This window comes from Empidonax traillii, unplaced genomic scaffold (genome assembly GCF_003031625.1).
Source record: "Empidonax traillii isolate 1590-97213 ecotype Southwest subspecies unplaced genomic scaffold, ASM303162v1 scaffold151:size923898, whole genome shotgun sequence".
NCBI classification, from domain to species: Eukaryota; Metazoa; Chordata; class Aves; order Passeriformes; family Tyrannidae; genus Empidonax; species Empidonax traillii.
The window spans coordinates 271,663-288,075 of NW_020955344.1; the positions used below are offsets into that span (position 1 = coordinate 271,663).

The 16,413-nt window shown below is 37.1% G+C and overlaps 1 protein-coding gene across 5 annotated transcripts in view; it reads right to left on the minus strand.

The window, feature by feature from the left end:
* TFDP1 (transcription factor Dp-1) overlaps positions 1 to 16,413 on the minus strand; it is a 39,588-nt gene that overhangs the window by 7,388 nt on the left and 15,787 nt on the right. For 4 of the 5 annotated variants that reach the window (XM_027884637.1, XM_027884635.1, XM_027884638.1 and 1 more), the window contains 4 exons: positions 6,497 to 6,603; positions 2,208 to 2,329; positions 473 to 638; positions 134 to 280 (listed from right to left, as the gene is read on the minus strand). In XM_027884637.1, coding sequence (XP_027740438.1) covers positions 134 to 280; positions 473 to 638; positions 2,208 to 2,329; positions 6,497 to 6,603 — 542 coding nt within the window. The remainder of the gene's footprint in view (positions 1 to 133; positions 281 to 472; positions 639 to 2,207; positions 2,330 to 6,496; positions 6,604 to 16,413) is intronic. The other variant, XM_027884639.1, reaches the window with a different exon arrangement.

Consider the following 16,413-nt stretch of genomic DNA (forward strand, 5'->3'; position numbering starts at 1 on the left):
ACAAATAAAAGAAAAAAAGAGTTGGGGCGCTGGTATCTCAGAAGATTACATGTACATGTTGTATCAGAACATACTAAAGCTGTAAACATTTACTCAAACACAAAGCCACTGCAAAACCTCCTAATGCACATACCTCTAGATTCTGACATTCCTGAGCCGAGTTAGTAGGTAGACCGATCCATTTGATTTCCTTCTTCTCCTTAGAGATAATGTTCATGGCCATAAGGACATTTAAGGCATCATAGACACGTCGTCTAATATTCTTCTGGTCATAAGCCTGCTGTAGACATAGAACATTAATCAAAAACACACCTGTGTCAAAAATACTTTGTATTTTGTATATTACAGTAAAAGGGTAAACTCAGTTAGGGTCTGACCTGTTTCATTTAGCAGTAGGAAACACACAAAAATCTCAAAAGAAATTTCTCTTCCCCCATTCAGTTCACCTGTAATTGACCTCCCATGTACTTACTGATTCATTTGGTGAAATGTGATTATCGGTGGTCGTGAATTCTGCAACCAACTCGTCTGCCACCTCATTGTATGAGGTGGTTCCTTTTCTTTGTACCTTCTCACAAACCTTCATAGAGAAATGACGTAAACCCTTGCCATTCTTCTCGCCCTTTTTGTTCCGCTTCCTAAATATACAGATAATATATATTTTAAGATCTGAACGTTGGAATATTTTATGGCTCTTTTTGAAATACAAGCACACTGCTGCCAAAAAACATGCCTTCCCTTTCGTTCTCACCCCTTCCCAACATTCTCTCCTACATTTTTTTCCCCTACAATTTACAATATTCAACAATTCTAATATCTTGACGCTGAAATGCAATAGAAATTCATTCTTTTGGCAACTCTGCTAGATCCAGTAGAATCACAGAATCATAAAATAGTTTGGGTTGGAAAGGACCTTTAAGGTCATCTAGTCCAATCTCCCTGCAATGAGCAAGGGCGTCTTCAACTTAATCAGACTGCTCAAACCCCATCCAACCTGACCTGGAACGTCTCCAATAGCAGATAATGAGTTAAAAATAGGGATATTCCTTGAAGAAGTCAGTAAAGAAAACCATCCAAACTTCAAGACAAGAAGAGATAAGGGGATAAACGCTAAAATGTGAAAACTGCATTATGTAAGAGAACTTTTTGTGCCTCTTTTTATAATTTTTATTTTTAATTTAAATTAGCCCATCTAGTTTGACAACAAAAAAAATTAGATACACTGAGCATTTTCTATGCAAGTCTGATACTGACTGAACAGATGAAGTCTGGTATTGGTTGAACTCGCTAAACATTATGCTATTACTATTCCACTGATTTGAAGTTATACAGAATATGAAGTTGCTATTGAAACTTCAAAGTTACAAGATACAAGCAGTGTAACAAAGTTCTCTGCTTCTACGAAGTTTTTAAAATAAAACATTCCTTGTAACTTGAGGAAAATTACGAGTGTTAACAAAATCAGTGTTAGCAATGGAACGTCACAATTATCCACACCTCATTTCACTGTATAATTCTAAAGTGGTGGATTCTCCATCCCTGGAGGTTTTTAAGATGAGACTGGATGTGGCACTTAGTGCCATGGTCTAGTAACTGTGGTGGCAGTGGATCAAGGGTTGGACTTGATGATCTCAGAGGTCTTTTCCAAGCTGGCTGATTCTATGGTTCAATTTATGTGGAATAAGCCACTGATGAGAAATTTAGTCTTAAAGTAACTACATTTAACAAGAGACCCTTAAAAAAAAGCTTTCATTAAAAAAAACCACACCAAAAGAATGCTCTCCTAGTATCTAATACCTTTTCCCAAAAAGGACTACATTCTCATTTCAAATTATACTTTGAGATACCCTTGCTCAATCAAAAACATACTGTATTTTTCTGAAAATATACCAACAAAAGAGAAATCACAGAATCAAGTCAGGCGAATTCCTGTGTCCTTTTAGGAGGGAAATTCTCTAAATGTAAGTAATGTCAGAATATCTACCACAGCTTACAAAAAATATTCTGGATTCTTTTACAACAAATGAGGATGTACTCATTCTTATTCTTGTGTGACTAGACCTTAATAGTGAAGTGCTCTTGATGGAAAGATAAACAGACTGTCTCTCTCACACTGCTAGCCTGAGGAGTACGCACACTATCACAATTAATATTAAAACAAAAGTTCCAACAACTTATTAATTAGTTTTAACTTTTATTATGCTCACCCAGCAGACCAAGGTGAAGAATCTCCTGTCTGGTTCTGTGATGCAAAATGTGTGTTAGGTGTATGTGGACTTCCTACCAGGATAGTATTTTGCGCTGAAGGTCTCTGAGGTGTACCAATTACCTACAGTAAAGACAAAATAATTTGGAAAATGATAAGTGTTCCAAGATACTCATTAGTGGCACAATTCAAATGATGCATTATCCAAATATTAATACTTATTTCTCCATACTTCTATTAGGTGCATCGAATTTCAACACACTAGCATAAAAACCTTCAGCCTATAGATTATTTAGTGAGGGCACCCCATAAGTAACATGCTTTTATGTTTTATCCTTCTTAAATGAGCTGTTCATGCTTGCCGGATTTCTTAACACTGTTCAACACTAACTTAGACAAGATCAAAACACACACACACACTCTCTCCCTCCAAAGAAATGGGGGAAAAAATGAGGAAAACACCCCCCCAACCCTAGCAGACTGTATGTATGAAGAAGCTGCAGTAAATTACAGTTAAAATACAAACATAGGAAACAAGATCTGAAAATCAGTAAAAGCAGAGAAAAAATGCAGAGCTGTTGCAAGAAAGGCCAAATTCTCTCCCGCTGTCAACCCCTACCACTAGTCAAAACTACCATGTTAGAGATGAGGGCAGAGTAAGGGCGAACTTTCCTTATCACCACAGTGAGTGACATCAATTCAGGCGAAACCATTCCACTGTGAATATGTAAAGAGCACACACTCAGCTCATCAGAGTCTTCCAGCTTATAGGTAAATGGTCCTCAAGACGTGCTGATTTGCTGATCAGGCATAGAACTATGCCTTCCTACCTCTGAAACTAGCTGAAACAGAACTCCCACTTTTGCAGATGAGGTTTTTTATCACTCAAATGTTATAAATGTAACATTCTAGAGAATATGGATTTAGGAAAACAAAATGATACCATACGGACTTCTCTTTTGTAGAAAGATATGCCTACTTTTTGGGGGTACATTCATCTCCCAGCAGAAACAGCAGACTGCATCCCTGACATCAGGTAAGTGGCACAAGCACAGAATGAATCTAAACTCGTAACCACCTGCTTGCCATAATTTCCTGCAGCTACACTCTGTTTCAGCAGTGAAACTTTAAAATTTCTTTCTCAGGCCAGCTTCAATAATTTACTCTCAATAAGAGTAAAACAGAAAAACCAAAAATGAAACATTTTATGCGTAAGAGTTAAAATGAACAAAAAATTTAATAACCTTCAAATATACAATGCAAAAGGTAGTCTAGTGACTATGAGACGCTCATGATTTCAGCTGCCTGGAACTTCCAACAGCTGTATGTTTTCCCAAATACTGTCTCCTTTTATTATGTCATCTCTCTGAGTAGCTGATGTAGAAATTTGCTACATCCACTTCTGACAGCTAGAACATCTTAGGTACTCCCCTTTCCCAGTAGCTTTCATCCATACTTGAATTGTTTCTAATTTTTATGGAATGCCAAGTAATCTCCTCTACTACCTTTCATAACCAAAACTTCTGATTGCGGGAAACAGAGGGTGGGGACGGCCAAACAGGCACAGGATAGATCTGAACCTGTTCACTTTCTTCCCCATGAAAAAGAAATACTATCAGGTCTGCTGTCAACTGGTCTGGCTCCCCAAATGTCTCAAAAGACTGTGAAAACCATCTGTGTGCTATTCAAGTAATGCAGACTATACAACCAAGGAAAGCTGTTAGCCAGTTTTTATTGCCTTGGATGTAGTGACACAAGACTGCAAGGCAAGATTCAACACCCTGCTTGCAGAGGCTAAAATTAGAGGGTCCCACTGTACTACCTAGCTTCCTAATTCCACAAGGAGCCCCACCATCACCTTGGTACCACATCTACAATTTATATCATTGTGCAGTAAGGTGAGAGCCAAATGAGTACAGGGGAGGAGGGGATGAATTACAACTGGGAGAAAAACAAACCATTTGGCAGCAGCAAGCCCTGAATCTCTACTGGGCTCAGTAGCGTCCTGAAATACTCAACAGTACAAAGGAAGAAATGAAGTGTGTACAAATTCACAGGCTCATTTTTAGAGTGGAACAGTGAAGTCTGGTTAACACATTCAAAACCTACTCTGCATTCCCATTCTAACTCACAAAAATCTAAAAACTAGCCAGAATTATACGCTTTAAATGTATCTCTATTAAGGAAGACTCTCCAGTCCAGTGCTTCAGAATCTTCTAAGTAATTGCTCAATATTATTGGCTCCTTAACAGAAATGCTAATGCCACGAACTTTTGCTCCAAAGTTCATGAACAAAAATGACTGAAAGAAGAGAGTTTAACAGTATTGAGTCACTGGGAACACCCTGAAACAAAATCTTATAGATAGAATTAGAGGATGGTTCTGGAGAAAACAGAGGGACTGTGTGTGGGAAGCAGAAGTTGAAAAAGAAACACCTGCTGTTTCTCTTAAGTTTCCTTTTTTCAAAAGAACGAGATTACAGTTTAGCTTATTAATAATCAATAAGATCAGAACAGGAAAAACATCAAGACAGACCAAACACTCCACTGTACTCAAGAGAAAAAACTTATTTGAGGACAGCATTAAGAAAAAGAAATCAGACTACCTGAAGAAAGAACAACAGCTCAAAAATTAAGTATTTAATATTTAAAACCTGGTTTTGCCAAAGTTAGAAAGTTAAGCAGGGTCACAGGCCAATTCCTCAGCTCTGCTTCCCAAGAACATTTTACCCACTAATGGAAAATTTATCTCCTCTTAATTTTCAGGGGTTGAGAGGTAATCTTTTCTATAGTTCTTGCTATCCTCTTCAGAACTGTAAAGTCAACAGAAATGTATCCAAAATTTCTCTCTATATATACACACACAAACCCACCATCTCTTCTTTAACATACAACTAAGCATATTTTTTTTCACTTAATATACTGTTATGGGCCCATTCCTTTAAAAAAAAAAAAAAACAACAACAACTAGTATTTTTAGAGTAAGACAAAGTGCTGAAAAAAAAGACTGCAAATGGAAGTTTCCCACGTTTTTAAAATAATGTTGTGGTGTGAAATTAATCATAGATAATATAGCTGAGGATTTGTCAATTTAAACTTGTTACAGAAGACACAAGAATGTATAACATATATATATACACACACACATAAAAAACCCGATTTAGTCACTGCTGAAAATTTCAAAAAATCATCAGATGCTTTCTAATCATTATTATCCCATGGGTTTGATACTTCTAAGAAAATGTTTTCTAATCTACCTGAAAGAACATTTCAATTTCAGCGTTAAGTCAGTATGTATGTAGTCTCACAACAATGCCCAGAAGGGACCCCCTCTGTGCCATTATGGCTTACGATTTATAATTTAAACATTCTCCTCCTACTGCTGATTACTGATTTTAAATGAAAAGAATGCCTAACTACTCTGAATTTATTTGTTTGGAAATTTATTGATAAAACACCTCCTACTGAAGGAGCAATTTCATTTAGTTAAACTGATCTCACTACACTCACTTCCAAGTGGCTACAACAAGTGGTTAACTCACCACCACTGCTGGACATGCAGCACCAGTGAATGATCTGGCACTACACCTGTACAGATGAAGAGGTACAGTTTATATGTTCAGGCAGCCTCAATTATAAAACACTCCTTAGAGCCAGCTTAAGGGAAAGGCAGACAGGAAACTGCCTTCCTATCAAGAAGAAACCCAAATATAAGACATTCCACTTCAGATGCCTACATGCTACAGTTGCTTTCCAAAAGACTGAGACCAACTATACTCAGAGTTTTAATTTTGATCACTACAAAAATGACTTATCATAACCTATATATTACCTATTGCATCATTAAATTTTTTGAAACATTTCATACCCCTCACACAAAGTTCACAACAGTATTTAAGTAAAAGAGCATCTAAGACAGAAATGTAGTTCTCTGTTCAATTTTGTTCCCCCTAACTCCAATCTCCATAAAAAATATGCTTATGGACTTTATTTACATTTCCCTATGTCAGATTTCAAAGCAGAATCTGAAAGAGCCATTAGTTTTAAATGGTAGGACTAGCAAAACACAAAGCCACCTGAATAGTCAGGTATCTGCACGTTGATTTGAGAGTCATGTTTGAATTTCTTTATACAAAAGAACATTTGTTTTAACATAAGTCTATTAAAATTAGAAACAAGCTTAGACTATCCGCCCATGACAACTGACTACCAAGCACATTTACAGTAAGTGTAAACAACAGCACAAGCAGTAAAAAATAAAAATAAAAAACAAACCGTAAAGTCTCCTTACCACTTGTTGTGCAATGTTGACATTAGACTGTCCGAATGTTTTTGGCAGGAGCTGTTTTCCAATCGTATTTACTGTAGAAGGATGAACAGCCAACAGAGAAACAACCCCTAAAACAAATACACGTAGATAGCTTCAGGTCAGCCACATGGTATTATTTTAGCAATTTCAGTCTCATCTATACTATACCAATGCATATTAATAGAAACTACTCCTGAACCATGGAGTCTCAATATAAATGCAGAATTTACATATTTGAAGAAAAAAAAGGAAATCAAGATTCACAGTACGTTCTCTCAAACATTCTCCTACGTGACCTTACAGGTCAGTGATCTAGTATGAACGTGTTTTAATTCCTTGTATTCCAATTTTTCTCTCAAAGCAGAGTAACAGAGGCAACAGGCATATGACAAAACGCATAATCCTCTCCTACCCTTATCCTTTGTGGCTACTGAAATCTTTTCCAGCACCACCTGACAAACACACCCAAAGCCCTACAATACGGCAGAGTCTTCTGAGGCATGCTGATCTACAAGAGGTAAAATTTGGCTAGCACAGGCCTTTCCAAGAGAACATTCCCAACTTTCCCCTAAGTGTCCCCTCCCAGCTGAAGGAAGGGAATTAAAGAACATTTTCAAGAATCCATTATTTCAGGAAGATACATGCAACACAGTAGAACCACCCTGCAGGAAAGGTTGCTCTCTTCCTGTTTGTAACCCACACACAATCAGCAAGTATAATCAACTAAAAAAATACCAAGCCAGGCACCCTCTAACAATTTGACGCCCCATGACGTAGTTTAGGAAACAAAACCAAAACCAACCCAAAACAACCAATCAACCTCCAAATGGAACCCCCACCCCCCCCCCAAAACAAAACAAAGGAAAAAGAAGCAACAAATACTACAGAAAGAGAATAATTAGACAAAACAGTCTTGAAATACTGGAGACATTTATTTTGCTGAAACAACTGTCATCTGATTGTCAGGTTAAACAGTTGTTTCCCTTAGATCACTTTTAAAGGGGCTTGGGGGGGTCAGAAGGACTTGGCACAATGCTCATTCCTCTTTTTCCCATTATCCAATACAGAAGCAATAAGTAAGCATTTTACAAGGGTTGCATCAGAAGGGCCTTAACTGGTCCTTAACATCTACCATCCCTCTTTGCACATTCAGGAAATCTACAGGAAGTTGAGGACAATTCAAATCTTGTTAAAGCCCTTGCTTTTCAGAAGGGTCCTATTTCCCAGCTCTTGTTACCAAACCATGTCTAACTGACAGCTTCACACTAGAATCTACTCTCAGTCCCCCAAACAGGATGCAGCAGCACGTCCTTCTTCCATTATTAACCCATTTTCCAGTGTTCTTTCAGAAAGTCAGCAGCTATCTAGTTTGTAACGTAAGTCTGTTATGCCTTCCTGTCCCTTGAAGTACACTCATCAGTATCATGACCTGAATTGTGTTTGTTCTTCCTCTCTGCAGAATACAATAAATCAGTATAAACTACCCTGGCAAGTAGTGCTTGTGTAGCTTCTTCTCAGCTTCCTGAAGTGGAGGTCAACATGTCTTTTTTTAGCCGCCTCCTCATTGCTTTAAAAATAACAATGCCATTTGAAAATTGTATTTCCAGTACAAAACAAGAGTTGTAACTGCTTTCTAAGGTTAAGACACCTCATCTGTTTGATCACTTTTCCATACCTTTGATGGGTCTTTGTTGCCCATACTCTTTCTAGCTCTACCACCCTTTCTTTTGCAGAGGACAGGGATAGATGCAATATTCATGACCAAGGAGTGCTGTATGCTATAGCATTTTCTACTTTATTCCCTGTACCTCTCCAAATAATTCACAAAATTCAACATGCTTGGTCTCCACTAAACACCAATACCGTATTTCTATAATGTAACCTACCACTAATTCAAGATCTCTCTTGGGTGTGAATAGCTCACCTGGGGTACTCATTGTATCTCATTTGGTTTTCACCAATCATTAACCCAATGGTTAATATGGGGGGGAAGGGGACCGTCCCATTCTATCACACCTTAGTTTTTTTAACAGGCTGATTAAGGACCTTGATAATTTTTTTTGGTTATTTTTAAGAAATTCAAGGACATCACACTGATTAGATAATCCTTATCCACATGATTGTTGACTCTCCCGAGCATGACTTTGATAAGACGTAACTTCATAACTTCCCTTTTCCCCTACCTCTAGAAAACCCCTGTTAAAGCCTATTTTCACATCTGTCCATACATCTGCTGCTTCTCTGGCATGCACTCAACCAATACGCCTAACAGAAGTCTGACTTCATCATCTGCAGTTATCTGAGCCCTTCAGAAACTGGTGAAGCACCATTGCTAGGTCCTTTTAGAATTCACAGGTAGACAATTCTCTGATAATGATTTCTAACCATTCACGTTATGAATTTTTTCCTAAGACAACTTCTAAATAAATAATAAACAACTTCACAAAAAACAATACTGCCCGGAGACTCTCCCTAATCATCTTGATCATCTCTCTGCTCTTCAGATGCACTCAAGAGAGTTTGTTTGTCTGGCGTATTTAAAAATAAAGTAATTCTTTATGCTATCATGTTGTTTATTAAAAACTTTTATGCAGTCAAGAAAGACAAAAAATCTGCACTCGTGGCAATATAACTTGACACATCAATAGAGGTCAGGAGTCAGTGGTTAGGAAGCAGATGCCCAGGAAAGCACCAGGGAGTCCAGGCAGACAACAAGCAGCATGAGACCCCAAAAATACCTCCCCTATTCTAACAACATCCTGGGCTGCTTTTGGGAGAGCACAACAGCAGTCAGTGATTGGTCCCTTTTCCTTCAGCACCCTTTATGCTGTCCTTGGATTAATCAGTTCAGTTTTGGGGCCCACAGTGCAAGAGAGGCACTAACAAACTGGAGAGAGTGCAGCAGGAAAACACCAGTATGGCTCAGGTACTGGAGCATATCCTATACAAGGAGAAGCTGAGGGTGCGTGCAGCCTGTGCAGAAGGTTAAGGTGGAGCGAGAGGGGTTATTTGTGGAAATCTAAACACTGCCTTGAACTATTAAATAGAGATGACAGAGGACACAGCAAAAGGAAAAGAGGGGATAGTCACAAGGTGCTGCACAGCAAATTCCATCTAGGAAAAAAATTCACAAAGGTAATGCATGGCAACAGGCTAAACTGGAGGTTTCTCACAGATACACAGCAAAATTCAATGACTGAAGGGGTCTGTGCTTTCAAAGCTGACCCTGGTTTGAAGGAAGAGTTAGATTAGATGACCTCCAGCCTCCCAATTAATTTAATTTTCTGAACAGAAATAGCTATCTTGCAACTAAAACATCTGTGTGAAGGGAAGAGTACACACTGTTTCTTTAAAGTTTTTAATTACATTAACATTTCCTGTGGTGCTGTGCCAGAGTTAATTCATGCAATTGAACCAACCTGGCTCTACACAGAAACTGCAAGGTATGTCCGTCTGTGCAGCACAAACTGACTGGCAAGGAAAAGTAAATGTAACTGGAAGAACAATAACACGTGCTTCACAGTTCAAAGCAAAGTCAAAGTCAATTTATAAAAGTTATCATACTAAATAGGGAGTATAACTGTTCAACTATACCGATTAAAAAAAAGGGAGAAAAACCCTGATTTTTTTAAAAAAGCATATTTTCAATTTGCCTCTGCCCAAGTGAATCCTACTATATTCTCATTTGTTTCTCATGCAAATAATTTTCTCATACTCATCTGCATTTTCATCAAAGGCTCATAATGTGTTGTGGTTTTGTTTGTCAAGTATACAAGCAGAAATAATTTTATTAACTTAGCTTTGCAAGTGAATGACAGCTCAGTTTCTCAAAAGAATTTTTACTAATCATTTCTTAATTACTGCTACTCTTAACAGCAATCACCGCAATCCAAATAATCCTGTACTTTATGGACAACATAAAATGTGCATATGACAAATTACAACCACAAGTTTGCAAACAGTGTTGCTGGCATCAAGTCTTCTTCCTTTTCAAAATAAACAAATTATTAAATCTGCTAATTCTGACATCTTTTTTTTTCCCCTTTAAGACTTTGGAAACCGCACAAAAAGGCCATGTAAAGCAGGAAAAAATGTTTACAGAACGATATAACTACTACTACTACTTAAATTCTCAGTCTCCCAAATGTTTGGAAAACCACTTTTTAGTACAAGCAACCACTAAACCTAAAGGGAAGTAGAACATATGATGTTCCAGGAGACCTCCAAACCCAAGAGAATGATACACATGGAATGAGGAATAATGGCATATAAAACTTGCCTAACAAAAGCAGTAGCACCCTTTAACAACACCTGGTATTTAGCTGTCTATAAACAAGTAAGTGCTATCTTTGATGACATGCTGCATTCAGGGGAGAACTTTTGAACTGGAGCATTGTTCTACATAAAACCAAATCAAAGAGTTTTACCAAAAAGAAAGAATACTTTGCAGACTTTCAGCAGTTTAAAGGACTGGTGATACAGTCAATTAAGAACATTTTAAATAACTTAAGATGTACAGAAAAAAGACACAGTACATCTCAAATCAGAGGAAGGAGTGAGTGCCCTCTGCAGACCATGCTGTAGATCTCTTAAAAAGGTGACCGCTCCAGTTCCTGAAACAGTAATGACTCTGAATTCGGTGTTCAGGTCAAAGAGGATGACCTGAGTTACTCCTTGTCCCAGGAGCAGAAATCCCATTCATTCTAGGTGCCACATCATTTTCTGAAGTTATCTGCCTTTATGTTTTCTTTCCTTGTGAGAGCAATCAAACAACTCAATTTATTGATAATGCAGTCTCTGACAAACTAAGTCTTCTCAGTCTGTCTTCTAGCAGAGAACAACTATTCTAAATGTGAGAACTTGATTTGGCAAGAAGGTAATTTTGCAACCACTTTCTGAATTATTGCAACACCAAAAAAAGAACATACAGAATAAAAGTGGTTTATCAGAATGCAAAATAATTCCTACCATCTCCTGCAACAGTCTCAACCAAACTCTGTCTAGTAGATCAGTTTGGAAAAAATATATGTGACCAGGAGTTAAGTAAAGGGTCATTTTAAGAGAAATCTAAAGAAAATTAACCTTTCACGTGACATTTTGGAGCTCAACTGTTTATAACCACGCTAAAGAGCTCAGCAAACTTATGTTTTAATTATACAATGAGCTTTGAAATTGATGCATTTTAAGGGAGGAGTTAGAATCTAGCATAAGGACATCTATACATCTCAAAGGCAGAAACATAAAGCCAGCCTCAACACAGGTCAAATAGGACATGCTCTTAAAAACATAACATTACTATCAATAACTTGATAAAACTTGTATTTAAGAGATTATCAGTTGAAGAGCCCAGCAGTCTCTTCTGGGAGACCAAAAAGAAAGGACCAGTGATACATGAAAAGATTTAAGGAAATTACACAGACACAAGATTCCATGGCTACTGTCACTTCTGAGAAGGCCAGGTGCTACCTGGAGCACTACAATCCTTATTTTGGGAATCTGAAAAAAGTCTGTAGGAATAAAAGTTACATAAAGCCAGCATACCTGTACTTGCTAAAGATGCAAATGATTGATTTAAGATTACATGAAAACTATGAGAATGTTCCTGAAAATGTTATAGATTCAGTTTTGGTAGTTTTATGTCTGTGGATTTTTAATTCCTTTTGAGAAGAAGAGATAGGAGGAGGAGAAGAGGGAATTTGACTTCAACATCACAAACAAAATTCCATATTGAATGGAATTGCAGCTCCAAACCTGTTCATCAAAACAACTGCTTAGAATAAACGGAACACTAAATAACAAATACCAAACTAGTCTTGAGGTCACTGTCTGCCCCTCTCCTTCCAGTGAGCCACCCTTCAATCCCAGGGTGGTGTCTAGAAAACTGTCTGAAAAATTAACAAGTTTGGAATCAAAAATCAAACAGACTCTCTTACAGAAATATAAAGTAGCTTGAGTACACCTAATCCTTTGAAAAGGTTCTTTTTTGCCATTGAAAAGCTCTGGGTTATCGGATTACAGATACAGATTTCTCTGAGGGTCTCTTCAAGTCACGGGTCTTATTTCAAACATTGCTATAGTGTTCTAGAAGACCTTACATTAGACTCACTGATCTCTAGTGATGGCCTCTACTTCTCTCCATACCATCTTCAGCTATTTCTTATTTGCCACTCAAGAAAGTTGCATTGGGCTATTTCAGCCAAGAAATTGCTGATGGCTCAGTGTGCTTTCAGTAGTACCTTCCTCCTTTGTTAAGAGCCAAACATCTGTATTGCCTGCTAACAGAAATGAAAACCACAGTTTGGTACCATTCAGAACTGCAAATATAAAGAACGTTTCTAACTATTTCTTTGGATGCTGTTCAAGGCAAAGGATTTATTTCCAGTATGGAAAAAAGTAAGAAAAATTAACTACTCAAGAAATAACTTCCACTAAGCAAAAGGACTGTACTATTCAGTTGAGATAATAAAAACTGACAAAAAAACTGCCTTAAAGCAATTTATCCTATACACTTGAAAGTTTCAGTTGCTCAATTTTACTTGGCTTTCTCCTGCCGCAGAAACCTCCATAAGCTAACTCCAATTCCAGGGCTTCAGCAAAAGACTGATTCCTCAGATGTCACTCCTGTGACACTGCAGTTTTTAATGGCTCTCTCACCAACATCGTATATATTTTATATTATTACTTAGTTATATGTTATTTTTCAGAAAACACTGAATTCTTTTTGAGGTTATCAAACTACTACAGGTTATGACAACGCACAGATGACTGTCTCTAGTTGTGTGCCAAGTCAAGTAAAAGCACCTCTACTTACTGATCAAGTCATACCATCCTAAGACAACAAACACGCTTATACAGCAATTTTGAGCTTTTGAACAGACATCAATCTTCTCCAGTGTGTAGTACTTATTAATTTCTTACACCAACTCAGACTTTTAGGTGATTCTTATCATCCTTAGATATGACTAGTAATAGTTCAAGTATTACACACCAGTCTTTTCAAGTCTGTCTTGAAATAAACTGTGTAGTCTACTTTTAGATTTTTAAAAAGTCTTTTTAGATTTTCCAAAATACCATTTCTATTTCCAGGAACACTTTTATTTCCTGAGCTCGACTTTTACTAACAATAATAGGATGTACCTCACTGCAATAATACACAGGCATTTTACAACCAATTTCAAAAATATATCTGTTTGCTAAAGCATAATTCATGGGCTCTGCAATTGATCTCTAATTCTAGTCCAAAGGAACAACTCCAGTCACTGCCGAAATTCAGGGAGTTTGAACTTGCAAGTGAAAGTAACAGTAACATTACACTGCAAAAGTTTCTTACAAATAAAAAGAACAAGACAATCTTACAGTTAGGCAGTGTTGAAATATGAGTCTATATACACCTCAAAATGTTACATGTTTCACTTCTGTTTTTTCAATTACCAAATCAGAAATGTGAATAACATTAGCCTGTAAGATGTGGAACCTTATTTTAAAGTGTAAGAGGTGAAAAGAGTTAAGAGATGTACAACCATTTTCCAGTTACATACCAATAATGCCACCTACTGGCATGAGAGACCCAAATTTTCTATCCGAGTAATTTTTAAATCAAGATCTTTAATTTCAACAAAATATTAAATACAACTGGTTACCTTTCCCCTTGCACTCATCTGAAGCAGATAATTTCTTTCATCCAAATTTCTTCACAAGCAAAGGACAGGATTAGAATTGAACAGTGTGCTATTTAATATGGAAATATCAACACTAATGTAAATATGGCGAGGACCAGAATGTAGCACTTCTCTTCAAAATGTAACCTCCAGGAACAGCAAAATGTCTCCTCCTCTAAAATTCATTGCCAAATAACAATAGAAAACACAAATTTGTGAAGGAGTTTTACTAGGTTAGCCCCTCTTAAAAATTCTTTCCTTCCTTCCAACCCATATGTATTTACTAACTCTCAAAATGAATTGGCCAGTTGGAAAACCACCTTCCTGCTCACCACGTAAAATAACCCTTTCAGACTCACACTGTTTTTTTTCAGGGCTAAGTGGAGTGTTACACTCCAGTAAATGGAAATACAGAGGGGTATCAGAAAACATGGGTGAATTTACAGTCAACCTCTTCTGGAGGCTGCACAGGCACTGGAGGAAACACAAGCTGCCATGTCATTTCTACCACGTTTGGTTTGATATCTTTTGTGTCGCACTAAAGATGTTCTTTAAGAAATAAATGTGTAGAGCATTTTCTAGAATGGTACTTTACGTCCATGACTAATTTACTCAAACTTATGTGCTTCATGCATTATAAACAAAACTTACTGAGGTTGTTGTTTGGGAGTTTTGTTTGTTTGTTTTTGTTTGGGGGTTGTTTGTTTTTTGGTTTTTTTAGGGTTTATTTTGGCTTTTGTTTTGTTGGTTTTTTGTTTGTTTGGGGTTTTTTTTACATACTATTTTCTCCCCTTAAAATAAATAAAGTCAGTTTTCGCTTTAAAACAAAAATCCTAATCTGGAGTTCATGGCTGAGACCAGTCACTCCAAAATGAACTACTGGAAGCTTGTCCCCACTTGTTAAAGTGAAACAGTTGTCTACATTGTACTTGTTTCTGACAGTGGATATTAATGAACAGTCAGGAAACAAATATATGGGTAGGACTCACATACAGAGATTATTCCCTAACATATCTTCTCTCTCTGATTCTACAATTTAAGGACTTTTTAAGCAAGCAATTATTCAGCATAACTGTTCAGCAAGATGAGCGATGTTCCCTCTTCATTATTCATCTAAGAAACAACAGCAACATATCCTAATAAAACTCCATCTAAAAAGAATCTATTCACAGTTACCAGATTTCTGCTGCTGCAGATTAAAAATTTACACAAGTCCATTCACAGCCTATTCTGAAAGCATTGCAACAAAGCTGTTTATAGGCTGTAAGAATTTTTGCATCTTAACCAGTTTTGGCCAGAAAGGTCAACCTTTGCTTGTTTTTCATAGTTGATTCATACACCTACCAGTCACATACTCACCTTAGAGCCCTTTGACAAAGTGTTACAGGACCATTTCAGTAACAATATTCTGCTCTTTCTTTTTAACTGCTTCTGCAAGCATGTTCTTATGACCCAGCACACAAACCATTTTTTTGTCCTTTACCATCCCTCTAAAACCTTTATTCTTCTGACACCCAAACTCCTCCTCCTTTCACATATGGCTAGTAACAAGTGGAAACTGAACCAAGTCATACATTTCTTGTTGAATTTTCATTCTTAATTTGCTGGGTCTCAAAGTTGGACTTTTCCAAAAAGATAGTGGAATGCAACCTCTGATACTATTGATACAAGGACCGTGATGCTGTGAGAGCATAAAAAGAAGGACTTCAAAAAGTAGCCAGGTTCCTGCATTCTCCCTGAAAAGTCAGCCCAACTACTACTGATGCGGGCAGCAAAGTGGGGTAAGCAAACCACTCAAAAACCCAAATAAACAACCAAAAAAATCAAACACCACTTTTAATGATGACCACCAAAGAAAAACAGGAAGACTTTTTCCTGATCCCTTTCAATTCATCCTAGTAAGTAAGTAAACCAGACACACTTCTGCTACTCCATGGAAAGCTTACTCCATGACTGCTCTGGACTGAATTGAGAAATTGAGAGAAATTTTGCACAGATTTAAAAGAACAGAGAGAACTGCACTCTTTTGGTATAATGGCATATAATGTAGTCAGCTAGTTACAGTACTTTTGTGTACAGTAGTTACACTTCAAGACATTTAAAGAATAAACAAAACCCCAGAAAATTATAAAAAGTGGCACAGAAAAAAAAGTACTATTTACGTGAATGAATTCTAAAACGTATCTGAATACTTTAGTGACAACATATTTACGATTTTAATCTCTGATTAAGACCACAGAG